This window comes from Poecilia formosa, unplaced genomic scaffold, assembly GCF_000485575.1.
Source record: "Poecilia formosa unplaced genomic scaffold, Poecilia_formosa-5.1.2 Scaffold55, whole genome shotgun sequence".
Taxonomy (NCBI): Eukaryota; Metazoa; Chordata; class Actinopteri; order Cyprinodontiformes; family Poeciliidae; genus Poecilia; species Poecilia formosa.
Window position 1 is genome coordinate 926,616 of NW_006799994.1, and position 15,215 is coordinate 941,830.

General features: G+C 35.9%; 1 protein-coding gene across 1 annotated transcript; it reads left to right on the forward strand.

Annotated features, from left to right (window-relative positions):
• Positions 1-839: 839 nt before the first annotated feature.
• Positions 840-13,385, forward strand: uba2 (ubiquitin-like modifier activating enzyme 2). The gene is made up of 17 exons (XM_007553194.2): positions 840-1,086; positions 2,725-2,808; positions 2,893-2,963; positions 3,640-3,704; positions 3,789-3,889; positions 3,982-4,103; positions 4,232-4,299; positions 5,715-5,836; positions 6,445-6,544; positions 6,680-6,834; positions 7,894-7,987; positions 8,124-8,236; positions 9,558-9,713; positions 9,795-9,891; positions 10,943-11,048; positions 11,143-11,285; positions 12,391-13,385. Exons 1-17 carry the CDS (start codon positions 946-948, stop codon positions 12,591-12,593), a joined length of 1,941 nt encoding a protein of 646 aa, XP_007553256.1. The 5' UTR covers positions 840-945; the 3' UTR covers positions 12,594-13,385.
• Positions 13,386-15,215: the final 1,830 nt, after the last annotated feature.

The window sequence follows — 15,215 nt, forward strand, 5'->3', positions numbered from 1 at the left end:
TTCTGTATTGTTTGTAATTTCTATGAACATTGAACATTGAGCACTTTGTCTACTTTTAGTTTAACAGCTGCTTTAAACATGTTAATTATAATAATGTTTCTCATTGTAAAATTATGGACTTTAAAAAGTTCGTAAAATATCTGAAAGTTTCCTAGGGAATCATGTTTAAACAATACGTCCAGTCAGAGAAATTAGAATCACGAGTCATTTAAAATAATTAGATTATATCAGCACAGGTTAAAATGTGGGATTAGCATTTAAATTAACAGCGCCCCTTAGTGGCCAGATATGGAATTAGTTTATAAATTCATTATGCTATTTTGTCCATCCATTTTCGCTAACCTTGGAGAGTCCATTTCTGTTCTTGAAGCACGCACTAGAAGTTATTTGAAATATAAAAAAGCCACAAAAAAGTGATCCAGTCAAGAGGTTTAAGGCATTAAACAATTTTTATTCAATTAAATTAATCTAGTTTGAGCCACAATAAATTATTTCATTTTTTCAAGTTCTGTTTTGAAAAATATGACTTTTTTCTTTCTTGCGTTACACAGCAAGAAAATTTTATTGAAATCGAACTGATTTGAAAATCCAAACACTCATTTTTTTTTTCTTTTTGTTTGTTTGTTTTTTTACTGTTGTTTTGATGTTACTGATAATTTTCTGGGAGTGAAGGGTCCTTTTGTTTTGTAAAAAGCAAAAATATATATATTTTTCGTGTCTTTTTGAAGAGCGTAGCTGGAAAATAGTCAAATATTGTTGTTTTGTATTATCACCCCTTCCTAGTGTAGTATCGTGGCATTAATGAACGTCTGTTGTTGCAATTTAACCCAAGAAGAAGAATCGAGCCGGCGGTGGGCGGGCCGCTGAAGAACGAGAGCAGCTAGCTGTTAGCCGCTAACCACCCGGTGCTGCTTGCAGGGTCTGCTTTTACGTCTGTGCATCATTATGGTCCAACTAGTGGGTTCCCTCCGAAAAGAGCTGGCTGACTCTTTGTCCAGCTGCAAGGTTCTGGTGGTGGGAGCGGGAGGTATCGGCTGTGAGCTGCTGAAAAACCTGGTCCTCACCGGCTTCAAGAACATTGATGTGGTTCGTTCCGTTTCTGCTTGATGCTAGCAGCTAGCTAGGTCTTTGTGTTGCTGGGGGGCGGGTGTGTGGATTAGGAGTAATTTCAGAGTCGCGAGTTTCAGGGTTAAAAATGTTTATAGAGAGTGTTTGCTTTAGTATATGTTAAGACCCAGGTTTGGAGTTTTTTTTAAATATGAGCGGAGTTTCAGTGTTTTATTCAGGAGTATTTGGCGCCATTATTGCTGCTAACTTAGCCAGGCTTTTGTACAGAGCCTCACTGACCGGTGGGTTGGTTTAATTTCAGAAAAGACAAATATGCCCACAACATCAGGGCTCTAACTGTTCTGTTAAAGACTGGCAACCTGGTATTTTATAAGCTAATGTTATTGTAATAATGAGGGAAACCTTGACTAACAGGCATGCAGCTGAGACAGAACCATAAACAGGAGCGCAACGAGACTAAACAGTTTAACAGCTTGAATAAAGACAGACAGAAAAGATTAATTTCTTGTTTTAAACAGTTTAATAATTTAGAGAAAAACAAAATATTTTTAAATATTGATGTCACTTTTGTAACTGAAATCAATCAGTCCATCAATTCCAGAGGAGAGCATCAAGAATAAACTGGAATATCAATGAAAGTTTAAATTATTTCAATAATTGAATTAAAAAGTTAAACGTATTACATTGATTCATGACGCACAGTGATCAGGGGTCAGTCAAGCATTGTTTCCATCAGGAGAGAAGAAAAACGTGCACAAGCAGCTAATCATTAACTGGAGAATACAGACTCAAAAATGAAAGAAAACTTAAGCAGTAATTTAGTAATAAAATATATACAAAAATGTAGACATTTTGCATGGAAGATAAAAAATAATAATAATTCCGATAAATTTTTCAATTCAATTCCAGAAAATCCATAATTGATAGCTTTAGTTTATTTGGATCAAATCCTGTTAAAAAAATGAAGAAAAAACAAATCTCCTAAGCACCTTTTACTATCCAATTATTAATTAGTTAACTATCCAATTATTAATTAGTTAATAAAAAAAAACAATCAACAGATTAGTCTTGCACCACATTGATGTAAAGTCGAGTTTTTGAGAATTTTTCATTGAAGGAATGCTACTATTGAATTTTGGGCAATAAAATCTTTATTTTCTTATTTTAAAAAGGCATTGATCTATTTATTTACACATTTTAATGTATTTCTAATATTGTGGTTAAATAAAAAAATCTGCAGAGTTTGCTATTTGTTTTTTCATCCAATTAATCGATAGAACAATTGATTACTAAAATAATCATTAGTTGACATATTAGGCAGCATTAATGGAGCTTGTTGGGTTGCAGTTTCCAGGTGTTTAACTTGGTATCAATGAAAATAGCTCATCACAGATTTTGCCAGGTTTTCCTTTAATTCAGGAGTCTCAAACCACAAGGGACTCCTTTTGCAACTTTGAGCCTGAAATGGCAATTAAATCATTTTGTTTAGACATGCTGGTCACGGCTAAAAGTTGCAGGACATCTGCTGCAATAGACGAGAGTTTGAGGTCCTGCTGCAGATGCTACAAGGCGAATAAAATAGAGAAAAACCTACCAAAATTTCCACTTTTAGTTCTATTTCTAGGATTTGTTTAACAACCTTACTGATTTCTACAGATTGACTTGGACACAATCGATGTGAGCAACCTGAACCGTCAGTTCCTGTTTCAGAAGAAACATGTTGGAAAATCCAAAGCACAGGTGTGTAAACTCCAAACAGCAGAGTTAACGTTATGTTCAGTTGCATTTTTAACACTGATGTCTTTGGTTGGGTTGTTTTTCCAGGTGGCCAAGGAGAGCGCCCTGCAGTTCTGCCCCAGCGCAAACATCACAGCCTACCATGACAGCATCATGAAGTGAGTCTCCCTTTTTGTACAGGAAATAAAAGTGACATTTATGTTTCCAGGGCTGCAATTGATCACACTGATGATTAATCAGACTGTAAAATTGTCACATTGTGCAGATTTTTTGTTTTGTTTGGCCGCTTGAGCCATTTTTTTATGCATTATTAGAAATACATTAAGAGTTGGACGTAAACAACTAAATTCCTTTTAAATGAGAAAATTAAAATGCTATAGCCTAAAACTCAATAACAGCATTCCTTTAGTGAATGCTTGATCGTTTGTAGTAAAGGATGCACATGCAGCTAAAAAATTCTTTCTAACCTCAATATATGAAAAGCTCAGTCCTTTCTGGTTTATTTAACATTTGATTAACTGATTAACAATTGGATGCAAAAGGTGCTTAATCGCAGATTTTATTAGCAGAATTTGAACCAGGTGAAGCTTAAACTGCCCCTTGAGGAGTTCTGGTATAAATAAGTTTTTTACCTGTCTTAAATGCAAAATCTATATATCATTTGTACAATTTTAAATTAATTACTACTCTGAATGTGTTGTTCTTTCAGCAAATTTTCTTTTTTAGAGTGTATTTGCTTCTGTTAACCATTAATCAATAACTCAATTAGTTATCAGTTTATTCTGATTGATCGATCGGCCTTCTGTTTCTTATGAGTTGTGCATTTCTCAACAGCCCTGATTACAATGTGGAGTTCTTCAGAAAGTTCATGCTGGTGATGAACGCCCTGGACAACAGAGGTAAGCTAACATGGGATTGTTTTTCATTTGTCCGTCCCTTCGTTCTGCATCCAGATGATTGAAGTAACGGTATCCCCCCTCTAGCTGCCCGTAACCACGTCAACAGGATGTGCCTGGCAGCTGATATTCCTCTGATAGAGAGCGGCACTGCAGGGTATCTGGGACAGGTCACTGTTATCAAAAAGGTAAACGTCCACACTTTCATTTGGCAAAAAAACCCTGAAAAACTTTCATTTGTAGTTCCTTTGCTCTTCATCTCTGTCCCTGTTGACATCAGGGAATGACGGAGTGCTATGAGTGCCAGCCGAAGCCGGCCCAGAAAACTTTCCCAGGATGCACCATCAGAAACACGCCGTCCGAACCCATTCACTGCATCGTCTGGGCCAAGTATCTCTTCAAGTAAGACTCATGTTTTACAACAACGGTTATAAAATTGTTTTCCTTCTAATTGGGAAACTCTTTTTTATTATTTGGGGTTTAAATGTTCAGTCAGTTAGTTGGTTGTGATTTTAGTGTTTGGTTTCTAGCCAGCTGTTTGGAGAAGAAGACGCAGATCAAGAAGTCTCACCAGACACGGCTGACCCAGAAGCTGCATGTGAGTCGGATGCATTCCTCCTCAACTGTTCAGAGTTTTAAACTAGAACTGCAGCTAACAACTATTTTAGTAAATGTCACAATAAAATATTATTGCGGTAAACTATATTGTTGTTTTGAGAACACTTTGAAGTAATATGTTGATAACAGCTCTCTCAAAAATCAGTAAAATTTAATTGTGTGAGAATAATTTACACTGAAACAGGAAGATATTTTCAATGTAAGAAAATAAAAAAAAATTACCAAAAGCGGTAAATAAAATGGAAATAAAAACCTCACCAAACGGAAACCATAAATAAAATGGATTGGCCTGTAGGGCTGGGCGATAAGTTCTTAAAAGCTTCATCATAATATTTGTCACTAATATTGTGATAGCGATAATAGTGAATGTAAGAACTATTTGTAATATATATTTTAGGCGACTATTTGACTGTAACTGTGTTACGGCCATTATAACCCCACAAACACAAACAATGTTCTTTGAAAACATTCCCGTTTGTAATTAGCTTCTTTAGGATGCCAGTCATGTAAAGAAGTATTTTTATCACTGAGCTGCACACAGTAACTGCATTCTAAAAATATTGGTATTTATTGATGCTTTGATTGGAAAAGAAATGGAGAAAATAATTTTACTATCAAACCTTACAATAATGACAGTTTTAGAGGGTTTTAAACATCAATTATTGGAATATATTGTGGCAACAATAAATCAAAATTCTTATCATGAAAAGGAACTTTTATGTTAACATGATAAACGATATGATAAAAGCTGATCACTGTTAGTCTCTGTAAACAAAAAAGCTCTTGAAAAAATATGAATCATGAGAATAAAACTGATCAACCTTTAATTCATCATCCAGCTAATTGATTTATTGTGGGAGATTAACTTAATCGGTTAATCTCCCTATTATTCTAACAGTCAATTAATTGGCTAAAAAAAAGTACACATTCTGCAGATTTTTCAGCCAGTTACTTGAGCCTTTTTTAGACTATTCTTTAGGTATTCTCTGTTTCTTTAGGTGTACACGCAACACCTAAAGAAAATGAAGCGTCTATTGCTTCATTTTTAAAATAAGAAAAAATAAATAAACACTTAATTGTCTGAAATGCAATAAGAGTTCCTTTAGTGAATCTGAATTGGGTGAATATAAAAAATTACACTTGAAGTTTTGGTTTAAACATATTGACAGACAGGTTTTTATCTTAAATATGAAATTTGTGTATATATTTTTACAGTTTTAGCTTAATTACTAAATGGCCTTTCTTTTAGTCTGTATAATGAATAATCAGTCACTGAATTAGTAGACAATTATTTCGATCATCAATTCATCATGATTAGTTGTTTCAGCTCTATTTTAAGCTGAAAGCAGGCAGTGATTCTCTTTAGTGAACTGAGAGAACCGTTGATGTGAACAGGGAACCCTGAAGACACGGCAGCCCGCGCCACGGCCTCGGAGCAGGACGGCGACATCAGGCGAGTTTCCACCAAAGAGTGGGCCCGGTCCACCGGATACGACCCCGTCAAGCTCTTCAACAAGGTGACAGCAGAACTAAACCCAGCAGTTTGATGCTGAATCACTTCACTTTGCTTTATTTATCATTGCTGTGGAAAGAAAGTAATATTTCTTATTTAAGTATAAAGATTCAAGCTCCAGTGCAGATCTTTGCTCCGGTGTTATTTTGTGTTTTTGTTCTTATTCTTTTTACTCATCATTTAAACTTTTTTTGTCATTAATTTGGCTTTTTTTTTTTTTTCATTATTTTCTCCTTTTTCTCTCCAACTGAGCCTCATAACGTCAGAGCTTTAATGTTCAAAGAAACAAATTATTGTCCTGTAATGAACATGATGCTCTTTTTGAGCCTGATACTCCAGTTAGTGATTACTCGATTACTAAATTAGTAACAATTATTTCAGTAATCGATTCATTACGATTAATCGTTTCAGCTCTAGTGAAGCTACAGATCAGCTTGGTTTCTGTCTCTCAGCTCCAGAAACTAAACTTTCTCACCTGTCAGGCAGAAGTTTGTTTGATGGTTTACCAGAAACTTTGGCGGCGTTCAGGTCGCTGTAATCCGTGATTCTCTGCAACGTTATCAGATCTGACTTGCAGTAACAATCTCTGCTCTGATTGGCTGTCCTCCAAAGCTCTTCAAAGATGACATCATGTACCTGCTGACCATGGACAAGCTATGGAAAAAGAGGAAAGCTCCTGCTCCTCTGGACTGGCAGCAGCTGGAGAACAGCGGTGAGTTCCTGAGATTGAACATAAGTTAGTTTTCTGGCTGCAGAATGAAGAAAGTTTGGGGTCTTATTGGGTTGTTTTTATGAATGCCCTGAGTTTCTGCTGTCTGGGTGATTAATTCATCTGTCATGGTCTCAGCCCATCCTCAGGAGGAGAGTCCAGTGACGTCCGGGCTGAAGGACCAGCAGGTTCTGGATGTCTGGGGCTACTGCCGGCTGTTCCGGCACAGCGTGGAAACACTGCGCACACAGCTGCAGGAGAAGGGCGAGGGCGCCGAGCTCGTCTGGGACAAGGTTCGCTCCAGAGGAAACACAACAACAATCGTTGATAGTATCAATAATTTTGCTTGGTTCTTACAGCAGTGCTTATGTATAACTGGTTTGGATGGCGTCTATTAGCCACTGTAGCTAGCAACGCGCTACTGCAGGCGCCGTTACTATTCATTACCTCATGTCCATAAAATCATACTGTTCCAAGGCAGGAATCTGCCACAGAAATGTTCATAGTGCCCTTATTTCTTATCCCATTTATATAAAATATGGTTTAGATTAAAGCTGAGAAATTTTTAAAACATAAAATTTGTATTCTCCCTACATATAAATCTGTAAACAGTTTGGTTTCTACAGAGGACTAAATGAATTTATCTTTAATATTGAACAATTGACTTAATTTGACATAAATCCTGTTGTAGCAGATATTGTTACACATGAATCAAATAGGAATGAGATATTTATTCCTATTTGATGACTGTTATGAATGTCACCATTTTCTACAAACAAATGAGGCAATTAGTCAAATTATTGTCGTCAAACTTTTAGAAATTACAGCAACTCCAGTATGCCACAACAGAGAATAATAATGCTGAAAAACAGCTCAAGACTACTTTTATTCTGCTTGTTTTTTACTCTGTTTCGGTTTTATGCTACACACAAAGACCCGTTGCTATGGCAACTAACAGACAACAGCTCCAACAGCCCGTGTATCAGAAATCAACTCCAAAAAACACTCGGAGTTCGCAACCCAAAAAAAGCACATAAAAACCCCAAAACGGAGCATTCAGTTCATCACAGTTTTATGTTTTGAAGGTTGATGTTCAACGATTATTAGTAAGTGATAATTTAAACACATGCTCTATTGATTGATCTGTCAGAGTGGGTGTGTGTGTGGGCCTTTATTTTTTTTACTGAACCTAAACATACTGGATTAAGCAGGACATCTACATGGTTGTCAAAGTCAAGCTAGCATAACTGACCCACCTCCCACTTTATTATATATATATATGTATGTATATTGCTAGCCACTTGACTTGTTTACAGCTTTGTTTTAAATCGTTTTCATGTTCTTGCTGTCAGGATGACCCTCCAGCCATGGACTTTGTTACTGCAGCAGCAAACCTGCGTATGAACATCTTCAGTATGAACATGAAGAGCCGCTTCGATGTAAAATGTAAGTTTTTATTTCTGGATGCTAGAAACAACTTCTAGAAATCTTTTTGAAAGATTCATGAGGCGGATCTCAGCTTGAAGACAAGCAGCGCTGATTTGGAGTTTCAGTAAACATTTTTTTTTTTTTTTTCTTCCAGCCATGGCAGGAAACATCATCCCCGCCATCGCCACGACCAACGCTGTTATTGCTGGACTCATTGTGCTGGAAGGACTGAAGATTCTGTCTGGAGAGCTGGAATCCTGCCGCACGGTTAGTCCAGCAGGCCTCTGTGGTCCGCAGACATGATGATATGTTAACAAAAAGCTTATGTGTTGGGAGCTCAGGATGATTTTGGATTTCAGTTATCTCAGTGTGTTGAGCTTTTAGAGATCACCTCTTCACCATCTGCTCAGTCACATTGACTCGGTTTTGTTGGAAACTTTTTTTTTAACATTAATGTAGAAGAGATTTTTTTCAAAATGTTGCAAAGATTTCATCCCATTAACTTTAGACTTTCAGAGACACGGAGATAATATTAAAGTCAACTTTCTGTGAAAACCACTGTGAAATATTGGTGTTAATTATAAAATCTGGTTCACATTAAGTGAATAAGATGGTGTCAGAAAATTAGAATTATTTTAGTTATGAGGATAAAGTCATACCAATAGCAGAAAAAGCTGAAATATTAGCATAAAAAATGTCAAAATTATGAGAAGTCGTTTTATCGAGAAAAAGGTTTGATTTCTAACGGTCTGATGTGACTAACTGAGCAGGTTCTTACGATTCTTTCTTTGAAATAGACTCAGCAGTCCTGCTACTGATAATAATAGTTTGATGCTGATGTGTGATCGGTTTTACATTAAATATTTCCTTAAATGTAAAACCGATTTCAAACTATAACTTCAGACGATTCTCAACATTCCTCATTTAAATTTTTTAGGGTTTTCATGTAGGAGTTTTCATAAAATTACTACTTCATTCTTGTTATGACTTTTTGTCTTCTAATTAAATTTCTGAGCCTGGCCCTAATACTCTGTCATTAGTTCAGTTTACCTCATAATAGAAAAAATAGTTTGTTTGCAACAATAATAAGAGCAAATTAAGTTATAACCTATTTGTTTTCTAATTTTGCTATCGGGATGTCTTATTAAAACTATTATATTCAACTATAAGTTAAATTTCACTGAATATATTCTTTCTACTAAAGACATCAAAAGATGTCGTTTCGTTTTACTGCATTCATTCGTCCTGTTCATTTTGTTTGCATCATTTAAAATCCAAAATTTGTTTATGGTATTTTATCAATCTTAATGTTTTGTTTCTGTTCATCTTTCTTATCAACCTTCTTTTAAAAATAGTGTCACTTTAAAATTTGCTTGATTCCAGCTGATAAAACCTGGAGGAAAAATTTGCTCCTCTGTCCCAGAACCAAAACGCATTATTTTCTATCTCCCATAACCTTGACATGTTTGTTGACCTGCTGTGTTTCTCCTCTGATAAGGAGTTTTAAAGCGTTGGTTGGGTTGGGTGGTAGAGTTCAAGGACAAAAACTGACTTCTCCTCTGTTAACTCTGGTGTCGTTTTGTTCCAGATCTTCCTGAATAAATGTCCGAACCTCAGAAAGAAGCTGCTGGTGCCGTGTATTCTGGACAAACCCAGTCCAAACTGTTACGTCTGCGCCAGCAAACCAGAAGTTACAGTTAAAGTCAACGTGCAGAAAACGACGGTTCTGTGTCTGCAGGACAAGGTAAACCCAAACTGGACCCGGTTTTCACTGAGCAGACACCATGGAGCGACATGATGCAACGTTGCTCTGATTTCTGTTCAGATCCTGAAGGAACGGTTCGGCATGGTCGCTCCGGATGTTCAGATAGAAGACGGCAAAGGAACCATCCTCATTTCCTCAGAGGAAGGAGAGACAGAAAGTAATTTAAGACTTTAATTCATTTCTTCTGAATCGTATATATTTGAGGCAGATTTCTATTTGAGGTTTATTCTGAAGACGGATAAGTAACAGGAGCTGACTTTTTTTTCCCTAAAGTTTGTTAAACAGAGTTAGGTAGTAACTAGTTGCATTTAATCAATTACATTTACTTGTGTGCCTTTTTTGAAAAAAATTTACTTTTAGGAGTATTTTTACTACGCTGTACTTTTTACTTTTATTGAGTAATTTTATTCTGAAGTATTGTTACTCCGACTGGAGAAAATTTTCCGTTTTGTACCCACTGAATGAATAACAAACATGTTTTAACCAAAAATTCACCAGACACAGAAACACACCTGCAGTTTTTGTTAGTTTCATAAATTTTTTATTGAATGAAACTGACTTGGAAAATTTAATTTTTGTTACTTATATAAATTATCATTTTCGTCCTTAAAATACCAAAAAAAATATTTTACTTAGCTTTTATTTTAGTCCATCTGATGATGTAATTTTAAAATGGTTGATAATTTGATCAGTTACTCAGTTATTGTATTGTAGACTTTTTACTAGATTCTTTTTTACTCAAGTAATTTCTTAGATGAATACTTTTTACTTTTACTTGAGTATAAATAAAATATGTAGTAGTACAATTTTTGGGTACTCTGCCCATCTCTGATTAAAAATAATTAATTTTGAGCAAACTGTTTAACTTCATACGACTTAGTTTGGTACATCTTAAATGAGCTTTCTTTGGTGCATATTTGGTTTAAAAATAATAAGGATTTGAGAAAAAGAAACATTTCATATTCTGAGAATAGAAAAGGTGGTGTAGGTAGGAGAGCATCATCCCACACTTGGCCACGCCCCCTCTGTCTTTTGACTCCGCCCACTTTTTATTTTTTTTTTATTTTTTTTTTTTAGAATTTGTCTAAGGGGGGTTAGTTCCAGTTTAAGGCCCACAACAAGCCTCATTCACTGAATTCCAGTCTGCTGAACAGTTTTGGATCAGTTGGATCTGTGATTTCTAATCTGCATTTCTTTTTTCTTCACAGCCAACAACAACAAATTCCTCTCTGACTTTGGGATTCGTAACGGCAGCCGTCTCCAATCTGACGACTTCCTTCAGGACTACACGCTCCTCATCAACGTCCTGCACACGTGTGTGGCTGACAGATCAAACTTTACCCTCTTATGCTGATTCTCCTGAGCAAACAGAAAATATAGATGTAATATCATTTGTTTTTGTTGGCAGTGAGGAGCTTGAGCGAGATGTGGAGTTTGAGGTAGTGGGCGAGGCTCCAGACAAAGCTCCGCCCCCTCAGACCAACCAGGAGGAAGTCAACAGCATCACCAACGGAAACAAAGACTCCGCCCAGCCGTCCACGTCTTCTAAAGGTAGGCATCAAAACGTCATTTTCATGTTTTATCTTATTTTAAAGATGGAAATGTTTTCATTGTGTTTCTGGCCTGATGATTTACCATGTTTTTATGCTTCCATATGGGTCTCAACTGCTTCTAAAAGCAGACCAAAATGAGCAATTTTTATTTTATTTTTTTTTTTAACTAATCTGAAATGTTGACATCAAAAATTAGAATTCTGAGTTTAAATTCAGATAATTCTGAATTGCTCAGAACTTTTTCACAAAATTCTCAGAAAAACAGTCTAAATTTCTCATAATTGTCTTTTTCTCAGAATTTTGACTTCAAACACATAATTTTGACTTCAAACACATAATCTTTTGATCTCAAAAGATTAAAGTCAGAATTTTGATTCTGATTTTTGTTAAAACATATTGAAAAAAGAAAATAAAAAAGACTTACTTTCCTGGGAAAATTTCTTGAGATCCCAACTTAATTTTGTGAGATTTAATTGGACATAATGAAATTATATCATAACATAAATGTGAATTTGAAAAATGTGTGAGTAAATCTGCTTCTTTTTTTTTTTCCTTTGGTGTCTGAAAAATTGCCATTTCAAAAACTTCCTTTTTAAGTCACATTCAGTGGGCAGTGTGCTGTTACCTAGCAACCCAAGTGAAGCCCAGCCAGTTACCTAGCAACCCAAGTTAAACACCAGCACGTTTGGTCAGCTGGTTTTACAATGACTGCTGGAAAAGGCAAGTGTTTTGTTGTTGACTTACCATCCAGAAACCACTTGCTGCAATGTTGCTGGTTGTGTCCGAGGCTCTACTAATGCCTTTCAAATATTTACGGCTGAGTAGTTGCACATCTGTTAGCAGCCATGGTTTGCGAGTTTAAACGTTGTTTGCGAGTGTAAAAATTGAGTTGTGGGTGTGGCCAACAGCAGTTTGTTTGGATTTAAACTGACAGGAGGCCCTAAAACAGCTCAACACAGGCAGAACTGAGCAGGCTGAGGTCTCATTATCTGAGAATGATTTTGTGCAGAAAACATAATGAAGATGTTTTGTTTAGGCCATAGATCCATCCTAACCTTTTTAAGGAAGTATAATAAGTCACCTTTAATTGTCTTGGATTTCAGCTGCAGCAGACGATGATGACATCATGATAGTAGATTCCGATGAGGAAGTGGGGGCACCGTCCAGCTCTGCGGCGCCGCCAACCGCCACCAAGAGGAAGCACCAAGAGGACTCAGAGACCGGCGAAACCTCCACCAAGCGCCCTCGAACGGACCAATCAGCTGCAGACAATGATGACGACGATGACATCATTGCTTTGGACTAAAGCTCTGAAGGACTCTGATGAAATCATTGTTTCCAAACAGACAGTAGGCTGAAATCAATAAAACCACCAGTTCAATGAAGAACACTTTCATCTCTTAGTCCCCGCTCCTTTTTCTGCTTTCATGCCAACTTTCTGACATGACGCTGTAAATAGATTCAATATTTTAAACAAACTTTTGAAAATGCAGTCAAGTTTGCATATTTTTATTCATTTAAGGTCTTGAACTGCTTCTCTTGATGGTTTAAAAAGTGCTTTTTTTGTACTTTTTTTTAAAATAAATGTACTGTACTCCTCATGCAACACGAGTCAGGATGTCAGTGGAGGTTTTTGTAAAAAAAAAAAAAAAACAGTGAAAGAGGTCAACAGTCGTTGATGTCTTACGGGTCCAGTCGTGCACACACACTGAGAGGTTCTGGCCAGTTTGTGCCATAAGAGTGTTAGTTTGCTACCTCTTTTCCACGATTAAACAAGTTTTTTGCAACATGTATTAATATCTTCTTTAATTTGGCCACACCAAGGCCTCTGGTCTTTGGAGAAGCCTCATAAGTTATACCAGAGGAGCCAACATGGCCGCCAGGAAAATTGCAGCTGCTTCAGTTTCCTGACGCTTACGGTTGCTGTGTCAGTGTCAAAGGTTAATTTGACAGAGCCGGCCTTCAGAACCACAAGTGCGGTTATTTACTGTTAAAAGCTGACTGTCTCCGGTTCCTGTGTCCATTATTTCATATTGGTTTTCTGTTGATGAACCTTTTGGACCAATTTAATGAAGATAATAAATACAACAGTTTCTGACCTTTTTCTGTCAAGTTTCTTTTTGGTTTTTGTGGTTCCGTTAGCCTGCAATGGTCTAACAAAATCTCAGACTGAGTTTTAATGTTTTACTGAAATTATAAACCAGAATAATCAAAATTAGTAGAAATTAATACTTAGAATATACACCTCTCTGCAAAATGAATCTACAGTTTATTTGTAAAACACATTTCAAAAACAAGGCAGCTCATAATGCTTTATGTCATAAAATAAACATTTTAATGTTTATGTTAAAATGATGTTTTGACCTGTAAGCATGAAACAAATCAACTGCACTGAACTTAGTTTAACATATTCCTGTTTCATCACTTTATTGTTCTGCGTTGCCACTTTGCTTTCATCCTGACAGCGTCGTTATGGCAACCATCATAGTGTAAACACTTTGCCAGCTGAGCATAACTCAAAGGATTACTAAACTAAAAATGGAGGTTAAAGGTCACAATGCTTGTTTATAAAATGTTCTTATCTAAGGGAACATACAGTCCTGGAACATTTATTACCACAAACAAAGAGGTTCAGAAAAGACTGTGACAAAATATTTGTATTACATCAACATAATCGTGCACTGAGATGATTCAGTGACAGTTATTGTACAGCAACTTGGTTCAGTTACAATACAAAAACATGAAATCTCAGCAAGTTATTCTAGTGAAAATATTTCAGTACACTTGAACAAAACTAGCTCACAAGTAACTTTTCAACAAGATATATGAGCTTGTTTTAAGTCAATTTTTCAATATTGATTAAAAAAAAAAGTACTAGTTCCACTGGCAGATTTTTTCACTTACAGCAAAAATGTCTTGTTTTAAGTGAAAATAATTATGACCAACTGCTCCACAAGAGCCAAATGGGTCAAAATTATTCTCAGTAAAACAGTTTTCTGTGCACAGAGCAGAATATAATGCGAAATATGAGAGCCAGATGTCTAAATATTTGCTATTGAAGTATTTGCTATTCATTAGCTTGTCTGAACACAGGTAATAGCTGCACATTAAGATGTTTGTGAAGAATGTAAAGAGGAGCTGGGAACAGACTGTTCACCTGGGACACGTGTTGAAATCAAATCTGAGCGAAGCCACAGATTCAGTTTACCTTCAGTTTCCACAGATTAGTAAAGTACATACCTTAAGAGTTTTTGTAAACAAAGTTACTGGCCTTCGTCACTCAGAGGTGACGTTGATGATAAACAGTGATGCAACGCTGAGGTTCGTAAACAAGCTGAAGAAAACAGTTGAATTGGACCAAAAGTCACTGGGTCAGAGAGAGATGATATGTCTGGGGTCTTTTATAACCAGTTTCAATAAGATTAATACAAATACAACTTTGCTTATAAATAAGAAAAGCTGAAACCAAATGACAACATCACAGACTGATAGAAATGATAGAATGCAATTAGTATAGTGGGTAAAGGTAAAATGTTAACAGCAGCAGATACTTTTATTCTTTCCACTCAGCTGCCTCCTATAGAGTACTGTTGTTCCTGCTGATGAAATGCACCTTTAATCTACGTGTACTTATAATAACTAATATTGACTAATATTTTCTAACTGCATGAATGTTATATATTAAAAACAAACAATTTTAATGTAAAATATTTATTATTTTGATATGTGATCCTTGCAGAAATTATGTTCATTTAAACTATGTATTTTTTTTTTTTTTAGCTTTTTAATGAAAAATAAATAAATACATGTTATATGTGTGGCGTGCAAAAGTATACAGAAACCTTTTGTAACTGGGTGTTGTACAAAACATACTGGGAATTGTAGAACCTATTTGAGCACATTCAAACCTTTGTGGTTAAAAAAATTA

Coding starts and splice junctions, on each gene's coding strand:
- uba2 (XM_007553194.2), top strand. CDS start 946: ATGGTCCAACTAGTGGGTTCCCTCCGAAAAGAGCTGGCTGACTCTTTG. Junction 2,809..2,892: donor TTGGAAAATCCAAAGCACAG/GTGTGTAAACTC, acceptor TTGTTTTTCCAG/GTGGCCAAGGAGAGCGCCCT. Junction 6,545..6,679: donor GCAGCAGCTGGAGAACAGCG/GTGAGTTCCTGA, acceptor TCATGGTCTCAG/CCCATCCTCAGGAGGAGAGT.